The 19,093-nt window shown below is 49.7% G+C and overlaps 1 protein-coding gene across 3 annotated transcripts in view; it reads left to right on the top strand.

Annotated features, from left to right (window-relative positions):
* The first annotated feature begins 16,367 nt into the window (after positions 1 to 16,367).
* Positions 16,368 to 19,093, top strand: part of ST8SIA5 (ST8 alpha-N-acetyl-neuraminide alpha-2,8-sialyltransferase 5) — a 76,193-nt gene continuing 73,467 nt past the window's right edge. For all 3 annotated transcript variants that reach the window (XM_068563332.1, XM_068563331.1, XM_068563330.1), the window contains exon 1: positions 16,368 to 16,498. In XM_068563332.1, the coding sequence (XP_068419433.1) occupies positions 16,368 to 16,498 (131 nt within the window). The remainder of the gene's footprint in view (positions 16,499 to 19,093) is intronic.

The following is a 19,093-nucleotide window of genomic DNA, read 5'->3' as shown; positions in this document are numbered from 1 at the left end:
ACAGACTGACAGGGGAGACTGGAAGAACCATCAGAGTCTACTACACTAGACCAGGCATGACATAAATAGGAAGCTAGCTAAGACGTTGACAAGCCTAATTGGTAAGGGGTGAAGAGGAGATTTAGGAGGTGGGACTGAATGTTAGAGAGCCTCCAGGGATGCACCCAGCACACAAGGCCCTCATATACACTTATTTTACAGATGAGGAGTCTGAGACCCAGAGAGGGGAAGCAACTTGCGTATGGCCACACAGCATGCTGACAGCATATATTGGACGGCAACCCAGGTTCCATCTCTGGTCAGGTGTTCCTTCCATGTCAGACAGTCTGTGTTCTGCTCTCTCTTGCTCTCTTAGCCAGCCTTGTCCTCAGGAAAGTTTCCAAAGTCATCCCAGCCTCTGCAGTGGGAGGGGAGTCCCCAGGCCTCCTTACTCAGCGCTGCCTCTGGCTGCTGACAGGCCGGAGAGGCAGTGGGTACTGTGGTAGGCGAAGGTCACTTGAGGCTTCTCCTGGAGCAGCTGCCGGCTCTGCACAGCTATGAGGCTGACCCCCAGCGGCAGTTGTTATTTTAAGTAATTCATGCTGGAGGAGGAAGTGACTGAGGAAAATGTGAAAATGAGTAGCTATTGCAAGATGTGTGTGATAAATGAAGCAGGGAACATAAAGACAGACCAAGAGGCACATCTGTTATTTTTGTTCCTTTTTATAGCAACCTCTAAGTCAAACTTTTCACACCAAGTAGGAACCTTAGCTGCTGAGCGATTTCCTGACCCAAGCACTCATGAGCCCGGATGGGAGGGGAGGAGGGAGGGTGCCGTCGGGGCCCTGGGAACAGCGTGTGAACCCTCAGAGCAGCACCCCAGGCCCAGGCGCCAGGCACAGCCGGATCTGAGGCTCTGAGCAGGAGGGGCTGGAGGGCTTCGAAGGCCGTGCTCCTCTCACTTCCCCTCCGTTTACTGAAGAGCAGGGTGGCGACCTCAGTCAGTCCCTAAAACCAGGGATGTCCGCACCCACGCTGCCCCTCACCAGCAGCCAAGAATGCAAGGGGGCCGTTTTCACAAGAATATGGACCCGGTACCCTGAACCTGGGGGAATACTGGCTTTCTCTCTCGAGGCACTTTCCCTCTGTTGAGAGGCAGAGGGAGTGCCCGGTGCCCACGTGCCAGTGGGGACTGAGCCTGGGGGCGGCCAGAAGTGTCCTGGCGGAGGGAGCTGCAGGAGCCAGACTCCGAGCTTCCTGCAGGGGGACTCGCTCTCTTCCGAGGCTCATCAGCGGCTCAGAGGAGGGATTGAGGGGCTGCTGGGGGAGCCCTGTCCCTGAGATGGCCCCAGTCAGCCTGCTCAGGGCCTCCTCTGGATGCACACGGGAGGTTCTGGAGCATCATGGGAGCGTGTAGGGATTAAGCTGTTAGCCATGAGCGCCTTCGCTCTCACTGTTTGTTTCTGTTGATTGTGCGCTCAGCTCTGTGCTGAGCGCTACTGTGGGACTCAGGGAGAGAGGGGCCTGCCCTTGCCTGGGCACAGTCACCTCCTGGTTGGAGCTGGAGCAGCTTTGGAGAAACAAGAGGGACAGATGAGCGGGAGGACGGGAGGCAAGACCAAGGCTGGGAACAGGGGTGGGAAGAGGGTTTCAGGAAAATGATTGAATACTTGGAAAAATTGCAATGAGACGTGCAAAAGAGAGGGACATGGCCTTGTACAGGAGTGGGGCTGGAAGCCACAAGTCCACAGACTTCCCTGTCAGCGTGACTGGGTCGTTTTCTCCAGCAGTGGGGACAGCCTGGAAGCAGAAGTGGATGGCGAAGTCATCACTCGCTGTGCATTGGCCAGGCAAGCACTGTACGGCAGGAGGACCATCCTCCCCTTCTCCCTTTTATTTGGAGCAGGAAGTAAGCAGCAACTAGGTGTGGCTATGTGACCGGGTTCTGGCTGATGAGAGGTAAGAGGAAGGCGTTGGATGGGAAGGTTCCAGAGCAGGAAGATAGACTGCTGGGGCCTCCCTTTTGTTCTCCCCTCCTCTTCCTTCTCCGTTATGCTGTCTGGAACGTAGACAGCATGGCTGGTGCTCAAACAGCCATCTTGGACTATGAGACAACGTGCGAACAGTAAGAGAAGAGCATGGGTCCCCCATCCACTTAGAGCCACCATCCCACCTCGGGGCTAACTACCTCTGGATTCCTTTTATGTGAGAGAAAAATAAACTCTAATGACCTTGAGAACTGCTATTTTGAGTTTTCTATTATATGCCACTGAACCTAATTCTAACAGACACAGATCAGGTATGAGGAAATTGTGGGTAAGTATAAGGATGTCAGTAAAGTGATTGACCATGGGGTCCGAGCAAAGTAGGAAAGAAGCCAGGAGGTGGCCAGTACACTGGGAATGGGGACTCCAGCCCCCTTTGGGCACTAACGCAGCAGAGTAGCCTATTGGGGGCAGGAGATCTTTAAGAATGGAAAACAGGAAGTTGTGGTTAGAATTTCTGATTTTATGGTTTCAGAGTCTGCGTGACAAGATGTGGTCATAGTAAGTGCTAAGGTTTCCTAAATACTTCCTGTGCGACCGGCTCCCTTTTAAGTAATTGGTGTGCCTACTCTCACTCTTCACTATAATTCTGGAAGGTAGTTTCTTTTATTAGCCTATTTCATAAATAAAGAAACTGAGGCTCAGAGAGGTCAAGAAACTAATCTGAGGGGACGAAACTGGTGCCTGGCTGGGTTGGCAGTGGAACCCAGGCGGTGAGACTCCAGCGCCCAAGCTCTCAGCCAGCCCTGGCTTCTGCCTTGCACGGCACTGGGGACCACTGGGCAGAGTGGGGAGAAGCGTGTGAGACCAGAGGGGTGAAAGCCTGCGAGGCTGGCCGGAGGCTGGGTGTGCGAATCTTCCAGCCCGGTGGCAGGAGGTGAGGTGGAGGGGAGGCAGCGAGTCACAGTACCAAGCGCTGAGTCGACAGACCCCTGCCCTGGGCCCTGGGGTTCTGAGGGCTTGGAAGACGACACAGGGCTCTAGGGAGCCAGCACCCTGCAGCGTGAGTCAGTTTTCGGCTGAAGCAGAAGAAAGGTAGGCTTTAGAACCAGATGGCCTAGGGTCAGATCCCATGCCCACCTCTTCCTCACTGTGTCACCTTGGATAAGTTACTTAACCTTTTGTGCCTCAGTGTTCTCCTGTGTATGGGCATAATAATAGGTCCTACCTCATAAGACTATGCAGATAAAATGAATTAACACCGGGGAAGCACTATGGACAGCGCCCACACACAGTGAGCGCTCAATACTCTTGCTGCTGCTGTTTCACAGAGCTTCGTGGAGAAGGGAAGGGGCAGGGATAGAGTGGATCAAGGTGAGGAGGGCAGACGGTGAGAGGATTCCATGGAGGAACCACGGGGCCAAACCACCTCTCAGGGAAGGCTCTCCTCCTTGTCCTCTGCACATCACTCTGGACGTGTCCCTGGGCCTCCTCTCCTGGGTTACTTGCTTGTCAGCCTCATGTTTATAATATGAGGAACGACCTGACTCCTTCTAAATAAATGTCTGAGCATCTCGGGAAGGGTGAGGAGCTTTCCTCTGAAACTCCCATGGGTTTCTGAACCCATGCCCAGGTATCACTAGGCACCTGTTTCATGATCACTGTCTACATGGTGTTTGTTGGATGATGGCATGAGCTGCCCAGCTTTGCTCATGTGGCCAGGATGGGGCCTGACTTTGGTCCACTGCCCTCCTCATCCGGCCAGGTGACCGGTTTCCAGCCCCGCCCCTGCCCTGGCTGCAGACACTGCCTTGGCCCTGACTGTTTCACATTCCGTCTGGTTCCAGAGGGTCCCACACACTCTGCACGGCCAGTGATTTCCTCACTCATGTCTGCAGTTATTACTAGGCACTGTTGGAACGCAATCCTGCTGAGGGAACTGTTTTTATTAGCAAGTGTCATAAGGTTGGTATTTGTGCATCTGTTTAGGAAACATTCTGGCAAGGCTGAGACAAGTATTAGTGAGGATGACAGCGAGTCTGGGAAAGAACCAGGCATCCCCGGGCCAAAAAAGCACCTGGATGGCTACAGGACTGTGGGCAGGTCAGAATCCCCTCCCCAGTCTCACCATCCCCCGGTCAGGAGGGCTGCAGCTCCAGGCAGTGGCTGGCCCAGCCTCAGAGCCCAGGGTCTACCCTTACCTGTGCTGCTGACCCGCTGTGTGATGATGGGCAAGTCATCTTGCCTCAGTGGGCATCACAGTGTCAATCTGTGAAATAGACATAATGAGTGTCATCTCACAGGGCTTTTAAAAGGCCCAACCAAATGTATAAAAATGAAAGTGCAGTGGCTGTCATATGGGCCACCACGTGTGTAGTGCCAGCACGCACAGGTATTGTGCGGAGTACAGGAACCAGTGGATTTGACCCTCAGGACAGTGTGTGGGCTGGGGTGAGAGAGGCTACGTCTCTTCCAGATTCACAGAGGCTGTGAGCAGAGGAGCTGAGATCTAGATCTTGGTGAGTCTGGCTCCAAAGGTCAGGCTGCGCCAGAAGGCACAACAGCCTCAAAAAGTTACCACCACACCCCACCCCCACCCCCGGCTTGTCTGGGAGGCCCAGGAAATGAGGAGAGCAGAAGAGAAGACGGGGCTAGGACAGAGTTGTGAAGAAAAAGGGAGAAAAGGGAAGGATTCCAGATGGGCAGATTGGATTGGGGGGAGCACCAGGAGGGCTCTGGGCGCTGGTGGTTTCTTTTTTTTTCTTAGTGGTAGTTACCTGGGTGTCTTCACTTTGTGATAATTTATGGAGCCGTACACCATGATTTTTACACTTTTCTGTACATATGTTATAGTTTTTTAAAAGGTTAAAAAGAAAAGAGGAACTTTGTAGCATACAGTTAGTACAAATGTATTTTTAAAGTTCATACTCATTATTACTTATGCAGATCTCATCTGTGTCTATTCTAATGACACTAAAAAATTATGTTTAAGAATCTGAAGGTATTCAAGTAAAATTCCCAAGAGCCTGGGTCAATGTATAAATCCCAGAACTGAAATTCTGAGGATCATTGACCCTTCCCTGTGGCTGACTAGCTCCTGACATGGAACCCACCAGCGGTCGTAGGTCATCCTTCCTTCTTCTCCCATCTAGAAGGTGATTCCTCCAGCTTCCCTTTTATTTAGGTTGACTACAAAACTCAGGTTAGCTAATGAGATGTGAGCAGAAGTGTTATGTGAAACTTCAGAGAATGTCTTTTTTAAAAAAAATTTTTACTGGAGTATAGTTGATTTACAAAGTTGTGTTAGTTTCAGGTGTAAAGCAAAGTGACTCTATTATACATATACATATATCCACTCTTTTTTGGATTCTTTTCCCATATAGGCCATTACAGATTATTGAGAAGAGTTCCCTGTGCTATACAGTAGGTCCTTATTGGTTATGTATTTTATATATTGTAGTGTCTATGTGTCAGTCCCAATCTTCCCATTTATCCCTCCCTCCCTTACCCCCAGAGAATGTCTTTAAATGGAGAAAGACCTCCATTTCTTTATCTCTTTCCTCATCTTGTTAACTGGACCTTAGATCTGATGGCTGGAGCTCTGGTGTCTATTTTGGAACATGAGGACAAGAGCTACTTCCTTGGAATATTAAAGTGATGAGCTAGAAGGAGCCTGGATCTTCAAAGACTTTTTTGAATGAAGCCATTCTCCTAGCCCTAGATTGCTGTTGGATGTCCGTTATATAATAGAAAAGACTGTATAACTTTATTGGATTTCTGTCCCTCAGAGCTGAACCTGATTCTAACTCATATTTCCCCCATGAAAGACATGATGGCTTTTCCTTGTCCTCCTTGGGCCTCACCGTTAACCAAGGAGCTGTTGGGAAGACAAGTTGTCACTCACCAGCCTGAAAAATACCATTAACCACTTCAAAAGATTAGGCCCTACATGAAAGCTGAATGGACAACCCAAGTCGTATGATCTTAGGGGATCCAGGGGGTCTCCCAACTACCTCTTTCACACACATGGTGCCTGAAATTCTATCTTTATGTATTAATTCATAAGATTATACAGCTATGAGAATTCCTACTCAAATACAAATGATTCTAGTAGGGGTACTATATTATATTATATTATATTATATTATATTATATTATATTATATTACTTCTCACATTAGCAGGAAGGCTTTTATCTTAGAAGTAGAGACTGAGTTAGAGAATTTTAAAGATGAATGGGACCTTGGGGGATCATTTAGCCCAGTGTTTTCAAACTATGCTTCAGTAAGCCCATGCCTTTCTATGAGGGTGCCTAGGGAATGCCACTTGGGCTGAGAAGGGGCGCAAGGGGAGGGATGAAGAACACAGAGCACCCTTTTGCTTTGAAGCCAGGATTTTAATGCTGGAAAAAGTTTTAAAAACCAGAGCTCTCTTTTCTTTTATAGGCTCAAAGTCCAAGGTTGCCAATAGGTTAATCAAGCCTGAATTCAGATGGCCAGTTAATGGCAGAGCCAGACCTAGGATTCAGGTTTTTGATGCTTAGGATCACGCTCTTTCCATGATTCCATACTTCCTTAGGTCAGCTTCAGGTGTGTAGTGAGACACAAGACAGGTAATCTTTGGTGGGAGGAAAGTGAAGGGGGCAGATCATGGTCTGGGCTCCAGTGGGGATGCTGGGCCAGCAGACAGGCTGGACCCGGGGTGTGAGTGGTCAAGAGCTGACAGGGGAAGAGGAGAGCTGACGGGGGAAGAGGAGAGCCACCGGGGATTCCTGACCACCTTCACAAGTTCGTTAGGACTCAACTCTCCCTCTATCTCCAGCCATAGTAAGTACTGCTGTCTAGAGTTGTACAGCTTTATAGTTTACAAAATGCTCTTACAGCTTTACATTTAACCTTCACAGACCTACCTCCTTTGAGGGGTAGGTATTATATTTTCCGGTTTACATATGAGGATACCAGTGGACTAGAGAAGTAGCTGTCTCTCCTGAGCTCACAGAGCTGTGACCTAAAGCGTGTCACCTTCTGACTCCCCATCCCTAGCTCTTTCCCACCATCCAACAGCATCCCCACACTCCAGGACACTGTCAGCCACTCTCTCCCGCCTGGCAGGCTTTGCAGCCAAACACCAGGGCATTCAGAAAACAAACATAATCTGGTTCCTCACTTGTAAATTGGCCGACCTGTTGCCTGGCTTCTCTCTTTTCCTATGAGCTGGGTGACTGTAGTCATGGGTGTAGCACCGGTAAACCAGTAACATGTGTTGGGGGTTGGTGGGATGGGCAGGAGACAGAGCCCTGCCCAGCATGGGTGATGTTGTACATGGTTCTGAAATGGCATTTCTGGGATGTTGAAGGGGCACAGGTCCCTACTCTCTCATTTCTTTTTTCTCAGCACTACTTGGTCACAGGAACAGTGTCCTATTAAAAAGAGGAAAAGGGAAACATAAGTGAAAAAAAATCCTGCTCTTGGTGGACATGGCGATTGACTCTCCAACATTCATTCCATCTTCAATTCTGTAGCAGTAATGTGGTTTCTGGAATTGACCCCAGCTCTTGGGGAGGGTTCTTAGTAGACTAAGCCAACTATGATAACACCATTGCCTTGTCAGTGATTTGTTCAAGGACCCAGATATAAGCCAATCCCGTGCATGGCATCCGTCCAGTGATTATTATGGGTCCCAGGTTGGGGGAGAGTGTCTTTCTCTTTCTTCCTCTCTCTTTCTTTCTCTCTCTGTTCTGCTAATGTCTCAATTATTGCTGACAGCCACTATATAACCATGAGGACAGCCATGCTTAGGAAGAAGCCTATACTTTACATGGCAGAGCTAAAGATAGAAAGAACCTGGGTTCTAGAAATACTGGTTAGCCAATTGTTGATCCCGCCTCACCTCTAACTTTTCTGTTATGTGGGAACATAAATTTCCCTATGGCTCCTGCTATTTTACTCAAAAGCTCTTAACTGGTGCACTGACCTTCAAGACACAAGATTTATTATCTCCAGAAGTGAGATGGAGTCTCATCAAGCAGCCCATATTCATGCTCAGTGGTTCCTGATGACCAGGGGCATGTATTTATGGTACAGCTGGTCAAAGTTAGAGGGCATTCTATGCATGGGAATGTCATCCTGTGATCTCCAGGCTGCACTTCAAGGATAAATGAATCTGTGCTAACCTGTTGCCAATGGATAATGGATTAACATGTTATAATCTATCAGGCCTTTGTAGACATAATGCCTGAACGCAGGGGAATGCCTTTTACAGTGACTCTTATGTCAGTGGAGTAGGGCTTTTGCATGGGGCTCTGCCTATCACACGATGTGGACCAGGGGCACACCTACAGCCTGTGGGCCAACTCTGGTCATGCCCATTCGTTTCTGTATTGGGCAACGGCAGAGCTGCCTGCAACAGAAGGGGTATGGCCCATGAAGCCTACAGAATCTGGCCTTTCCAGTAAAAGCTTGCTGACCCCTGGTATACAGCACTGTCTGCTTGGCCTGTAAGTAACAACGGTCTGGGCAAACCCACCACATAGCAAGGCCAGGCCATCCTACTGGTGACTATGCCTGTGGACGAGGCTCTGTTTTCAGGGTCTTCAGGCAGAATACATCAATCCTGTTGTTTTTCATATGAAAGTATTGACAAGAAAACATTACAAGAAGTTTCCTTTAAAGAGTCCTGTTTCCACTAATTCCTATTATAACGTCAGATCCATGTTCCTCCAGAAAACCACTCTCCATTAGGTTGCACTGAAGACACAGGAGGATGTGGTCAAGGTGCTGCTCACCTGAAGGTTTCTTCCCAGTACTCTCTGTGCAGCTCTCCTGGGACTGGCCTTTGTTACAGGCACAGACGATACTTCACATTACATTTCCTTCCATCAGGAGCACTGAACGAAAGCTATCAGAGCCTTTCCCAAGAGCAGGGCTTTAAAAGGGAGGGGGAAGAGAGGGTTTTTGTACCAGGAACCAGAGGGAGCCCTGGGAAGTGAAAAAAAAAAAAAAAAAAGTGTATCAGAGACAGGCTCTGAGCTGTCCCAGTGTACAGTGGACCTGCTCCGAGCATGCTTACCGATTTCCATGAATAGCAAATGAGCTGGATGGTGAAGCACTGACTACAGTGATAGCTTTCATGAAGCAGTGAGCCTGTGCCTCTACTCCTTGCCTGCTCCCCTGGAAGGGGCAGAGAATGCCTTCTCAAGTTGGTACAGTAATGAGAGATCCATGGTGGGGCTGCCTGCCAATGGGGTGTGGGGGGCTGCAGCAGTGGGGAGGGGTCTGGTGTTGGCAGGGAGCAGGAATATAAGCTGTCACATCTGTGTCTTTGCAGGCATTTCTCCCTCAGACTGTTCTCCACCAACCTGCAGACTGATTTATCTAAAATGCAAATCTGAGCATATCATTCCCCTACTTAAAATCTTGCGATAGTTCCGTGGATAAAGTCCCAGCTTCCTGTGCTCTGGCTCCTGCCACCCCCCCAGCCTCATCTCCAGCCACACTGAGCCGGCTGTGCCACGTCTGCTGCTGCCCACAGGGCTCCTCTGCCCAGCATGCCTCGTCCCAGTGCTCTACCTGGCCAACCTCCTTACCTGTCTCAATTCATGTCAAACACCGCCTCCTCTGGACATCTTCCTTGCCATTCAGCCCCTGCCCACCTCCCCACCCCTGACACCCCGATTTGGGTTTACAGTCACTCTTATCCTGCTCTAGGGTGCTGTGTGTCTGTCCTCACTGTGCTGTGAGCTCCTTTAAGGGCACCGACTATGACTTACTGATCTCATTTCCCTGGCATGTCATACAGTACCAAGAACATGGGAGCACCTCCATCACGGCTACCAAACATCTGCAGCTTTTAGGACCCAGGACGGCGGGTAAATGACGCGTGCTCTGCTGTGGCCATGGCGTTAGGGCTGGGAACCTCCCCTGGTGCTTTAGAAATGGATGATCACAGGGGAGCAGTCATCCTTTTCCATTTCTCAGGTACCTAAAGAACATTAAACATTTCTAGGCAGCTACTTTGATAGGCATTTTTTGAAATTCTAGCATTATACAGACCAGCAGCAAAATGTGTCTCGGGGCCAGCCCTGGGTTGTAATGAAAAACGTTCAGCTGAATTTGTCAATGCTCTTCCTCAAAGGACAGGACCTGATCCCAATGTTTCTACCCCAGGACTCTGCCTTTAAGGTGAGCAAAGGAGATCCCAGGTCCCTTTTTGGCCACCATGTCACCTAAATGTGTTCGTTTTTTGGCTGCGCTGCCCGGCTTGTGGGATCTTAGTTCCCAGAGCAGGGACTGAACCCGGGCCCTTGGCAGTGAAAGTACGGAGTTCTAACCACTGCATCGCCAGGGAATTCCCTCTAAAAGTGTTCTGAGTGACCTTATTATAAACCGTGTAGCTGTTTCTGTCTGTGGGAATACGACATGCCCGAGGTAGAAATGAATCTCTCTGCGCTGCAATGCCCTGGATGCATAAACTATTATGGAATAATAATAACGTCTCTACCTTTTGAAGCAAACTGGATAAACTGGGGCAAGTGCAGGAGAGAAATACCTGTGTAAACAAAAGATGTTGCCCGCCTTTCCAGTTCTACAAGGATAAAGCCATTAGCCACTGCAGTCACCCACCGACAGTGAGCCCTGAAGAAAATTCAGGATGAAGAAAAACAGGAAGCATTCTGTGCTTTGGATATACTGGCGCCTAGATAGTTAAGATGCGTATCTAAAGAAAATTTTCAAGTGATCCCAGATTCTTGCATCTTCCCATACATAGAAAAGCACTAAAATCGTTAACTTGACATGTCTGTTCTTTGTGATTAGCAATCATCTTTTGATGTTTGACTATATGTTTTTTCCAGTAAAAAAAAATTCATGTATCCTGGCTCCTCCTTTACCTCTTTGGCGTAGTTCTTCGGAGCTGTCTGAGAGGCTGTCTCCTGGGCTATAGTCCTCAGTAAGGTCCCCGAATAAAACTTAACTCACAACTTTATGTTGTGCATTTTTCTTTCAGTTGACACCTGGGAGGTGGTGCTGAGACAGAAGAAGGATGTTTCTCAGGTTGGAGATGTGAAGGCCAAAAGGTGACTTCATATCCATGTTCAAGATTATTTCATAAATTATTTAGAACAAAATTCATACTTCATAAGGGAACTGAACAAGGAGTTTAAGTTATAGTTACAGTCTACAATAATAATTTACTGAAAACAAGACTGATGTCACAGAGTCCAGTGTCTGAAGCTGCCCATGCAAGTGGCAAACCCTGGCTCTCTGGATTACGAGGCCATCCCTGGGCATTTCTAGTCAGTGGCCACAAGACACCTTCATCCCAGACAAAGTGTCCCCAAACCACAAATCTGCCTTGTTCATACAAATATAAAGATGCACAAGAACGGCATGTTCTTGTCACAAACTCCTTGAACACATGGGTGGAATGCCACTTACATAATCTGGCAGGCTGCAGTTGTGCCGTTTGTTATAAAACCCAGCTTTCTTTTCTTTTTTTTCATCAAAATTAAAAACCTTTTGTTTTAAAGGAAAAAAATCAAGAAAGTAAAAAGACAACCCATACAACAGGAGAAAAGTTTTGCAAATTATATATCTGGTAAGGGACTTTTTTTTTTATAGTGGATGTATTTTTAAAAATGTTTTATTGGAGTATAGTTGCTTTACAATGCTGTGTTAGTTTCTACTGTACAGAAGTGAATCAGCTATACGTATACATATATCCCCCCTTTTTTGGATTCCCTTCCCATTTAGGTCACCGCAGAGCACGGAGTAGAGTTCCCTGAGCTTTACAGTAGGTTCTCATTAGTATCTATTTTATACATAGTATCAATAGTATATATATGTCAATTCCAATCTCCCAATTCATCCCACCACCCCCCTTTCCCCCTTGGTAAACCCACCTTTCTTAAAGCAGTAGAAACCTCTAAGATCTTTTCCAAATAGGAATCTTTCCATTTTCTATTGGAGACAACGCTCACAGCATGAGTAATGCCCATCAGTTATCAGTTATTTAGCAGATTGTGCCAGTGTTGACATTTATTCTTGGCTTAATTGTGCATGAGTGTGTGTTTTAAACAATGATGCAGCTGTCCCCATTCCCGGCAATTAGGATATAAAAATGGTGTTCGCTGAATCTGGCAGAGGGACCAGTTCTCCATGTGTTTACTCTTTTGTTTGCAAGGCCTTCTGAGTATTTGCTGCAATTCTACAATCAGAAGATCAATTTGGCTTAAAATAGAGCCATGTTTCCATTAATAGAAACAACAGGGACTGCAGACCTCCATGTTTCAAGATCTTCAGTCTCTTGACTCCATCATAGATGCTTGCGATTGTGTGTATGTGAAAGACACTTCTTTGACTTCCTGTGGAGACAGGTTTAAAATGCCATTAGGATCAGAAGAGCAGTGTCAGCAGAGATCTGGACTATTGCTAATCATCTGCAGAGTATCAAGCGATCCAAATACCTCCCATATATAAGTTCCAGGGCCCCAGTGGACACCAAAATCCACCAGCGCTCAAGTCCCTTACATTAAATAGCATAGTATTTGCATAAAACCTATGCATATCTCTAGATTACTTATATTACCTACTACAATGTAAATGCTATGTAAACAGTTGTAAATACAGTTTAAATGCTATGTAAATAATTGCTGGTACACAGCAAATTCAAATTTTGCTTTTTGGAACTTTCTGGAGTTTGGATTTTTTTCCAAATATTTTCAATCCCTGGTGGGTTGAATCTGAGGATGTGGAACCTGTGGATATGGAGGGCCCACTATACTGCCACAAGATTCTATCTATGGCTAAAGCCAGCATCAATATTCTTCGCTGCTGATTCATGCAGGTGACCAGGCCATTGAGGAGAGACAGTATCCAGGGTTTAAAGCTGTTATTTTCTCTTGACTATTTTGGCTCTTGGCTTGGTGGGCTTTTTGCTATTAGATTAGCTAGTTAGTATCAGCTAGGATGGGACCAGTTCCTTATTTGGTCATGGCAAGTCTGAATAAATTACCTATGAAAAAATAATTTCTCCCTTTGGAAACTGTTTAGCAGTAGTCACTAAAGCTGAGCATAAGTACTCCATGCCCCAGCAATTTCACTTCTAAATCCTGATAGCCAACAGATACGCACGCATATATTCACCAAAAGACATACACTGGAACGTTCATGGCTGCAACTACGCAGACGTCCGTCAACAGGAGAATGGATAAACAAGTTGCACTACAGTCCAACAATGGCATACTATAAACTGAACTCTAACACACAAGGCATTAGTTTTCTGTTGCTGTGAAACAAATTACCACAAACCTAGCAGCTGAAATCAACACACACTTACCAGCTCACAGTTGTGCTAGTCTTAAATCTGGGCCCGGTGTAGCTGGGTTTTCTGCTGAGGGCCTCACAGGCTGAAGTTAAGGTGTAGGTGCTGAAGCTCAGGATCCTCTTCCAAGTTCATTTGGGTTGTTAGCAGAATTCGGGCCCTTTTTTGTGACTGGAGGACTGAGGTCCCTATTTCCTTGCTGCCTGTCACCAGGAGCCAATGTCAGCTCCTAGAGGCCATCTGTATCCATGTGGACCCCTCAATCTTCAAAACCAACAATGAAGAATTTCCCTTGTGTCAATTCCTCTCATACTTCATTTCCCTTTCACCAGAAAAAGCCCCATCCTTTTTCAGGGCTCATGTGATCAGGTCCACTGAGAACAATCTCCATACCTTAAAGCCAACTGATTTGGGTCTTAATTACATCTGCAAAATGCCTTTACAGCAGCACCTAGATTAATGTTCAATTGAATAACTGGGAGAGGCTGTGAGTACAAGAGAGGATGAGGAATCTTGGGGGTCATCTTAGAATTCTGCCTACCACACAACAGGGATGAATCTCACAGTCAATGGTGGGCAAAGGCAGTCAGACATGAAAGAACATATAATGTATGATTCCATTTCCATCTTCCATAAAATGCAAGAAAAGGAAGCACTGATCTTTGTGTTAGAAGTCAAATGGTGGTTATTCTTGAGTGTGTAGTAACTAGAAAGCTGCAGGAGGAGATTCTGGGGGACTGATAATGTTTTTGTTTCTTGATCTGTGTGCGCCGATTACATGGTGTATTTAACTTGTGAAAACTCAGCAAGCTGTACATTTTTAGAATAATTTGGATTTATTATTTTAAAATAGACTCGTTTGGTTTTTCCAGGGAAGCGTGCATCCAAAGACAGCTATAAGTGTCGGTGTCTGATGTGAGTGGAGAATAAGCAGGAAAGGAAAGCAAACAAGAGAGTGCCTTGCCTGGCGTGATGGTGATATACCTTATGCACACTGCGGGCAAGGGCCAACTAAGTGAAGAGCTAGGACTCTGTTAACTTGAGCCTGCGTGCTGGATCTGCTACATAATTTATGTGGCACATTGCAAAGTGAAGTACTGGGCCTCCTTGTTCAAAAATTGAGAATTTGAAGACAGTAAGAGTGGAACGTTAAGCCAAGGCTGAGGGTGTGGGTTATGGCACTGGTCCCACTCGCTGGAAGCCAACCCTGCCTGTGGGTGTGGGAGAAAGAGCTACCTCTTGGATTCCAGTCTTTGAGCTTTGAACCTATTGACTGTAGACTGGGTTAGCTGGAGCCTAGGAGGTGCTAACTCATTAGTATATGCAAAAGCAAGCACTTTGATGTGCAAGACACCGATCAAATGTGGGGATTATAATAATAATGGACCATCTAAATGTTTATGTATTATTTCTTTCGTTGGCTAAAACGCCTACTGGCAACCTCATGGATAATATGCATTTGATACATAGATAGCACAGGGTCCACTTTCACCTTGTAAATTAGCATGAATTCCAAGACATTGGTGGAACCCTAATCATGAGATTTAACCATGTGTTCTTTGGTCTTTTCAGTTCAAAGAGCAAACTATTAAATGCCGAGACCAGAATATTGGAGTCTGGGCACTTCACCGTCAAAGTTCTTTTTCTTGCTGAGAGATTCGAGTTCCAGTCAAGTTCCAAGTTGAAGCCCCGACCTGACTCTAGAACCTCCCCGACTGGCTGGAGGGCCCTGGGAAGGGGCGCCCTAGAATCATCCAGTGAGGGCTACTTGGTGACCGCCGGGGGCACGTGACTCCCAGGCGGTGGAGACTCGCAGTGCCAGGCTGCCAGGGCTGTGGCTGGGCGTGCGGGGTGGGGTGCGGGGGGAGGGGAGGAGGGGGGAGCACAGTTCGGGGTTAGGATTTCTGATGCGGTACGGCTTTGGCATTGCATTTCTGTTTATTTTTCCCTGGTGTGCACCCTTGAAGCACAGACCTTTCTAGACAGTGACTTACTAAAGCTTTGGGGGACAGTGGCTCCCGAAGGCGGCCAGCTGCCTGACCTAAGATTTATGAGTGGTTCCAAGGATGAGACAAGGTCCCAGTGTCTCGGTGACAATGAGGTCTTTCTTTGACGAACAGGCGGGAGCTGCGGCTGGGGAGTGGGAGGAGGCCTGTGGCCCTGGCGGAGAGCCCCTGAATCTCCTCCCTGCTGGAGTGGGGCGCCCGGGACGCGGGCGGGCGATCCCGCAGGCCATCAGCATGCAGGAGCCGCGCGCTCCGTCCTTGAAGAGCTACCCGGCTGACCTTGCTCCGCTTTCTCCGGAGAAATCTCCCCGAGAGCGCGAGGACGCGGCCGCGGCGGTGACTCGGTGCCTTGCGCGCCGCATGCAAATGCTCCCCTCCAGCCAGCCCAGCTCCGCAGCCGCGGTTTCCCTTCCTGCCTCCTTTTTAAATTCCACGATTCAAACCCGGCATTTTCAGCTCCACCCCTCCCCCTTTCCATCGCCAGCCTGTCTTCAACCAGACTGTCCGGGTGTTTTGTCCCCTACCTCCCATCCGCAGAACTGAAGGCCGACCTTCGCGCTCCCTCGCTGCGGGCCCGGGGATCGGACGTGGCCCGCCAGGGCCGGGCACTGCGCTCGAAGACCGATCTGGAGCCCGGCCGGAGGGGGCGGTGTGCGGCGCTCTCGGGCGCACAGGCGGACCTTGCCCGTGCCCCGCTCCCCATTGGCCGCCACCTCGGCAGGAGGGGCCGCCCGCGCTCAGGGCACCTGGCGTCGCCCCTCCGCAGGGAAATCGGAGGCTGCCGGGCGCGGACGCCGGGAGGGAAAGGCATCCGGAGGGAAGGCTCGGGGCCGCTGTCGAGTTCCCAGAGGCCTGCCCTGTTCTGCCAGCCGCCCCGCCGCGGGCGATGCTCGGATGCCCCTGCTACGGCTTCGCCAGCAGGAAACTTTGCCCGGAGAAGTCCCCCACCCTCCTGACCGTGCGGAGAGGCGCCTGGTGGGCCGCGCGCCCTCGGGGGCCCCGCAGCCCCGCGCGTGATTGCGGGGGCCCCCAGGCGCCTGGCGCACGCCGCGCCCCGCCGTGCGCGAGCGGCCGCCAGGATGCGCTACGCGGACCCCTCGGCGAACCGGGATTTGTTGGGGAACCGAACTTTGCTCTTCATCTTCATCTGCGCCTTCGCCTTGGTGACCTTGCTGCAACAGATCTTGTATGGCAGGAACTACATCAAGAGGTAAGAAAGTCCGAGCGCGGGTCGGGGTGCGCGGAGCCCGCGGGTGAGTCCCCAGGTGGCGGCCGCAGCATCCGCCTCGGCGTCCCCGGGGTGAGCGACCGTGGGGTCTGCATTTAGCCTCGAGCACCGCCGCGTTAGGTTCGGGTCACCGCGCTCCGAAGCGCATCTCTCCTCCCAGCTAGAGGAGAACGCCTGCCCGGCGCTGGCCGGAGGCGCCCAACAACTTTGTTCTGTTGTGAAAAATGCGGGACAGGTTGGAGTTCGGAGCGGCCAAGCTGACGATAAATCCATGTGAATGCCCTGAGCGGCCGCAGGGGTCAGATCGGTGTCCCCAAATCTACAGCGCCATGACCATTTGGTTGGAGGGGAGGCTGCCGGGTGTGGAGGGCTCAAAATCGGATAGGGTTACCACTCTAGTCCTGAACTTTCGTGGGGGCCCTTAGGGGAAAAAGCATATTGTTCCCCGCAGGAGTGCCGGGTTAGGTTGGGGGGATAATGGGCTAGGACGATGCGACAGAGATAGTGAATCCTTATAAACCAGTAACCACTGGATCTGTGAAACTCACAACCTGATCCCTCTGAAACAGATGGTTCTTTCTCATCCTTACGCAGAAGGTCAGAGCTACAGCAGAAGTTAACCCTCCCCTCCTGGGCTCTCCTCCCACCCCACCTCATCCACGGGCAAACTCCATTAAGAGATAGAACAGTAGGAGGTGTCACTCAGAAACTCGGGCCCAGCCTCAGTCCCTGTGTGTGCGGAAAATATACGGAAATGCCAACCGTTTTCTTCTGCCTGCCCTGCTGGCTGAGGGGAACAGCTTCGGGTTACTCTGCCTGGTTTCAGGGCTTGGGGAGAGGGCTGCCCTAGGATCCTCCCATTTCAGAGCCTCTTTTGGAAAGAACCCGCCTCTCTTTTCTGCTGGAGGTTTTTCCTTTGCTGTCAGTTGTCTTCCTACTCTCGCTGCCCCTCCCCGGTGAGGCTGATAGAAAACAAAATGCCTGGCTAGCTATATAAACATCCCGTCTTCTCTAAACTTCTAAATAATAAAACAGTTGTTCTCTTTTCATCCTTTGGATTCCACATCAGTCATTTGTGCCCCTAGTCTGGGTGGCAGTCAGGGATGGGAGAGTGACATTGCTGCCGGGCCTTGGCTCACAGAAGGAAAGCCAAGCAGTTAGGCCATTTTCCGCTCCATGTCCCAGGGCTGGGTAGGATGAGGCCCCTTGGCCAGGACATTTGTTTCCAACCAGCCACTGCTCCTGACCTTCCCAGAGAGCGTTTTTCTCTGGTTGAGGGCAGCTGACGAGCTCTGCCTGGCGCTGGTATCTTTAAAGGACATTTTCAGAGAGTCTCCCGGCTTGCTGGAGCCCATTGGGCCTGCTGCCCCCCAGAGATGACCCTGCTGGGCCCCAAATGGCCTGCTTGCTGCACTTGCTCCTCAGCAGGATGGCTCTGGGTTCCTACCCCCTGCTGGCACCTACCCAGAGCTGCCGGGGCTGCCGGGATCATTGCCGCCTCGTCAACAGTGGGAGAATATCCGTGCCCACGGCAATCGGCAGCTCAGCTTCTGAGTGCTTGCCCCGGCAGGCCCTCCCTGATCTTGGGTGGATGCGCCGGCTGCCCGGAGTTCAGCGGGCATACCAGTTGCATCCCATCCTCTCACACAGAGACCCTGAGCCCCTCAGTCTCAGAGGCCACCTCACAGGCCTCACTGCAGGGACTGGATAAATCCAATCAAGCAAGCAAAAGTTGCATGTATTCAATCCTGGCAGGGCATCATGGGGTCTTTAAAGAAGATGATGTGGTCCTGGTGTCCAGGGGGCTTGATGTCTACTTGGGGAAACACAACGGCCACAAATGAGATAGGAATGAGCGTTGAAATGTTTAAGGCGGGAGGCACCACTGGGCTGGAGCTGTTAGGGAAGACTGCCCGGAGAAGGCTTGACCTGAGTGGGCCCGTGAAGGAAGGAGAAGCTTTGGGCAGGTGAGCGGAAGTGCACATCAGGAACCGAAGAGCGCAGGAGCAAAGGTGAGGAGATGTGGCACTGCCTCCTCGCACCTCTCCCAGGTTGACCCTACCTGTGCTGTCGCACTTGGCTTAACCTTTGGTTAGCTGCTTCTGGAGGCTGTCCTGACCTTGAACTAGGTTGCGGCTGCCAAATCGGAGCACGAATAGCACCTGCTCCCCTATCTTGTTTCCTACACATCTCATCACTGTAATGAATCGACTTGATGGGATTATTGGTCTGTCTCCTGTGTAGAAACACTTGAGTGTTCCTCCAGCAGATGTCCTGGAACAGCCTGCATCAGAGTCACCTGCATGGCCATTGAAATGCAGATTCCCGGGCCCCTCTCTGGCGGTGGGATCCAGTAACCTGCTTTTTTTAACAAGCTCCTCAGATGATTTGTAACAAGTCCTCTCTGCTGCTCTAGGTCCGTGGTTGTCAATAGAGGGCAGTGTTGTTCCCCAGGCAATGCCTGGAGACACTTTTGCTTGTCACAGTGGGGAGAGGAGAGCATCTGACATCTCGCAGGCTGAGGACAGGGATAGGGCTAAAGATGCTGCAATGCATCGCCCGTCCACGACAAAAGAC

The sequence above is a fragment of the Eschrichtius robustus genome, chromosome 14, assembly GCF_028021215.1.
Source record: "Eschrichtius robustus isolate mEscRob2 chromosome 14, mEscRob2.pri, whole genome shotgun sequence".
NCBI classification, from domain to species: domain Eukaryota; kingdom Metazoa; phylum Chordata; class Mammalia; order Artiodactyla; family Eschrichtiidae; genus Eschrichtius; species Eschrichtius robustus.
This window is presented reverse-complemented; position numbering and strand designations above follow the sequence as displayed.